Raw genomic sequence first — 3,354 nt, 5'->3', positions numbered from 1 at the left:
TGTTTAGTGATTTTCACCATTTTAACCATTTTTGAATGTCATTATATTGTATTATTTTCCGGCACCATTGCTGCCAGATGCTGAATTTTGTTAACACATGTATATTTAATTGCACTGTTTGTGTTCCAAGTGAAAACAGGAACAAGAGTTGAACATTAGTTACAATCTATACTATGAAACACATCAGTTTCATGCTCTGTATTACAACTACATTAGTAAAGCGTCATTCTCGTGAGATAAAACAGGTTCAAATGTCAAATTCAATTCCAGTTCAAACAGTGTCAGACCACCAGATACGTGTGGTGCCCTCTGCAGAGTGAACTCCATTGGCCCCCCACACAGGTAAAGGTGAACCAGATGGGAGGGACGTGTGACTTTATGTGTAGCTGCGTCCATGTGAAGGGATCAGAGCTGCAGTGATGGCCCAGGTAAAGGTAGCAGGAAACGCAGTGAGGAGCCACCAGGACTGCTCAGATGTCTACTCTGACATGGCTACTGTCAGCTCCAGCGCAGGTGAGTTGGAAAAAAATGATAAACTTTCGCCATTTTCAGTCTATGTTGAAACTTCTGCTCCTTTACATACATCTTGGTAGGAACCAGTGGATAATTTATTGGTACCTAATTCATACCAATCACTTACATTGTACATTTATTATAAACTGTTAGCAAAATACTTCACATGTAGAACTGTGTTGCTCTGTTTAATCTGCACCCACAGCACCAGATAGACTTGTAATATAATGTTACCTTTCTATTGCTCGTGCATGTTCTTCGAATTTGTTACGAACTAATTGTTTAATCTACTTTAATGCAGAGCTTATCACTATCACTATTAAATAAATTGAGATGTTGCATGGTTGTCAGCTGTTCACAAATTTCTAATAAGCTGAATATCAACTTAAAATCCTGTATTTTCAGAAGTGCATACTTTCTAATCAGTATTTCAATTAAAATCGTACTTGTGCAAATGTTTCTCGTGACCAGATTTGATAATAAAATACAAATGATAATAATAAAGAGGAGAAAGCAGTTGTTGTTATGATGCACACGGTCCGAACACCAATCATCAAACCTGTGTCTTTTCCTGCAACAATGACATGAACAGACAAGGTCAGCTCAGTCCACCGTTTTGACAGATTAGTCGCTCTGTTAGTGATTGTGGTTATAATCTTGGTCAAATCCCCCAGTTTCTGGTATCTCTTTCTCACGAGCTTGTGTTTGGCAGCTAAAGCTCTCCGGCTCTCAGGTTGCCTGGTGGCAGTGGGAACCACAAAGTCGCCATAATCCTTCTTTTTTCAGACAGTCATCGGTGAATTGCGCTCTTACGCGTTAAGGCCGCTTTTTTTTTGTATCACGCTGAGGAAGTCAAGAAATAGGAGCTGGAGAATTGTTTCCTAAAACGTGAAGGTCTTTTCAGCATCCACGCAAACCTTTTTTTTTTTTTTATTTGCTCCTGACAACAGATATAGGAGAGTCGGTGAGGAAGGGGGCCTTGTGTGAGACCTCCACGGCTGTAGGCCTCAGCAGGCGGAGCAGGGCCTACCCCTCTCCAGCCCGGAGACGCCACCGCACCACCTTCAGCCACAAGCAGCTGGAACAGCTGGAAGTGGCTTTTGGACAAAACCAGTACCCTGACATCTACTACAGAGAGGAGCTGGCTCGCATCACCAAACTGAACGAGGCTCGCATTCAGGTGGGACAAACTTCAAGGATCTCACTGACAACCTCACGTTTTTTGCAGCTGTGATGAGCAACTTTGAAGTTATCAAGGTTGCTTTATGGGTAATTCAACTTATATTTGTCATATGCATTTTTCATAGCAGGGAAAGCACAGTGAGGAAGCAAAAACAACACCAGGACCTTAAACCTGAAGCAGCTAAATGGAATTCAGCATCATTAATATGTATTTTTATTTATAATTAATTGTTTAAAAAAACTGATGATGGCATATAGAAACGGATACCTACAATATTTTAACATCATTGTAATCTAAATGCTTTGGGAGTTTTGGTTTACTGGACAAAACAAGTAATTTGAATTAAAGTGTAAAATATTACATGAATAATACATTAAACGTTCTTATAGTGCGGTCCAAACACAAACTACAGGAGAGAGGAAACACAAAGGTAACATGCACTGGTGGAACATCAACAAAAGAGAAGAGAGGTTCTCAGTGCATCATGGGTAATCCCACAGCAGTCTAGGCCTATAGCAGCACAAGTAAAAGATGGTTCAGGGTCACTAAAGCCTGTTCTAACTATGCATTTTATCAAAAAGGAAAGTTTTAAGCCTCTTAAAAGCAGAGAGGAGCCTGAGAACTGAAGGCTCTCCCTCATGTTCTACTTTTGAATCTCTAGGACTCACAAATAACTGAGCACCAGGAGACAAAGCGTTGGGATAAAATTATACAATAAGGTTTAAGGTATGATGGAACTTGGTCATTAAGGGTCAATATATTCAATAGTTTTCTGATACTTTCATTGCAGTAAAAGAACACATACCTGTATCAGATAGAAACTGAATTTAACAATGCTATAAAGTGCCACAAATAAATAAAATAAGAACAATGACTGTTCGCAGGTGATGTTGAGGTGCTTCTAAATATAAAGCATCTGTCATGGCTCCATCTGCTGTAGTTCAGCAGTAAAACAAGACGATACTTAAACGTCCTACTTTTCCTGAACCCGCTTCACTGACTCCTGTTCTACTGCCAGGTGTTCCTTCTTGTAAAACTTGCAACTAATCTGTCCTGTTCTTCACCCTGTTCCTGTCTCTGCAGGTGTGGTTTCAGAACAGAAGAGCCAAACAGCGTAAGCAGGAGCGGGCCTCGCACAAAGTCCTCCCGGTGGGTGTGATGTCGGGCCACAGGGGGCTGCTGGGGGGGATGCACGTCCAGCCGTCCGCCATGGCTCGACAGTACTACCCCCAGCCCCTGGCGCACATCCCCCGCCTCTCCCCCATGCTGCCGCCCTCTGGGGCGTACTCCCGCCACCCGGGCCCCGTCAGCCAGTGCCCCTGTCCCAGCAGCGGCTCCCAGCCGAGCTCCCAGCGGCAGCACGACGACTGGTACGGCCCTCTGAGGAGCAACCTCACCCCTCCCATGTTCTCACTGGCCTCCATGCCGCCTCTGGACCCGGCCTCCCACTGGAGCTAAGAGGGAGAACACCTGGGATGCTGCAAAAAAAGAGAAATAGATACTGCAGAAAAAAATCTATTACAGCTACATTGTGATACACACAGACAGTTTCATCTGTCTCACTGTTGTATTCTTTTAACTAGACTGCAGATAACATTTGCAACTTCCTAGTCACAGGCATGTTTCTCTCATCACTAGAGTTCTGCTGAAACAGTTGG

The 3,354-nt window shown here is 43.2% G+C and overlaps 1 protein-coding gene across 1 annotated transcript; it reads left to right on the top strand.

The window, feature by feature from the left end:
* The first annotated feature begins 419 nt into the window (after positions 1-419).
* On the top strand, positions 420-3,354 carry prop1 (PROP paired-like homeobox 1). The gene is made up of 3 exons (XM_008306417.1): positions 420-513; positions 1,464-1,693; positions 2,780-3,354. The coding sequence occupies exons 1-3, from the start codon at positions 420-422 to the stop codon at positions 3,152-3,154; spliced, it is 699 nt and encodes a 232-aa protein (XP_008304639.1). The 3' UTR covers positions 3,155-3,354.

The sequence above is a fragment of the Stegastes partitus genome, unplaced genomic scaffold (genome assembly GCF_000690725.1).
Source record: "Stegastes partitus isolate 25-593 unplaced genomic scaffold, Stegastes_partitus-1.0.2 Scaffold3653, whole genome shotgun sequence".
Classification (NCBI taxonomy): Eukaryota; Metazoa; Chordata; class Actinopteri; family Pomacentridae; genus Stegastes; species Stegastes partitus.
Note: the sequence above shows the minus strand (reverse complement) of the source record. Positions and strands in the feature narration are given on the sequence as shown.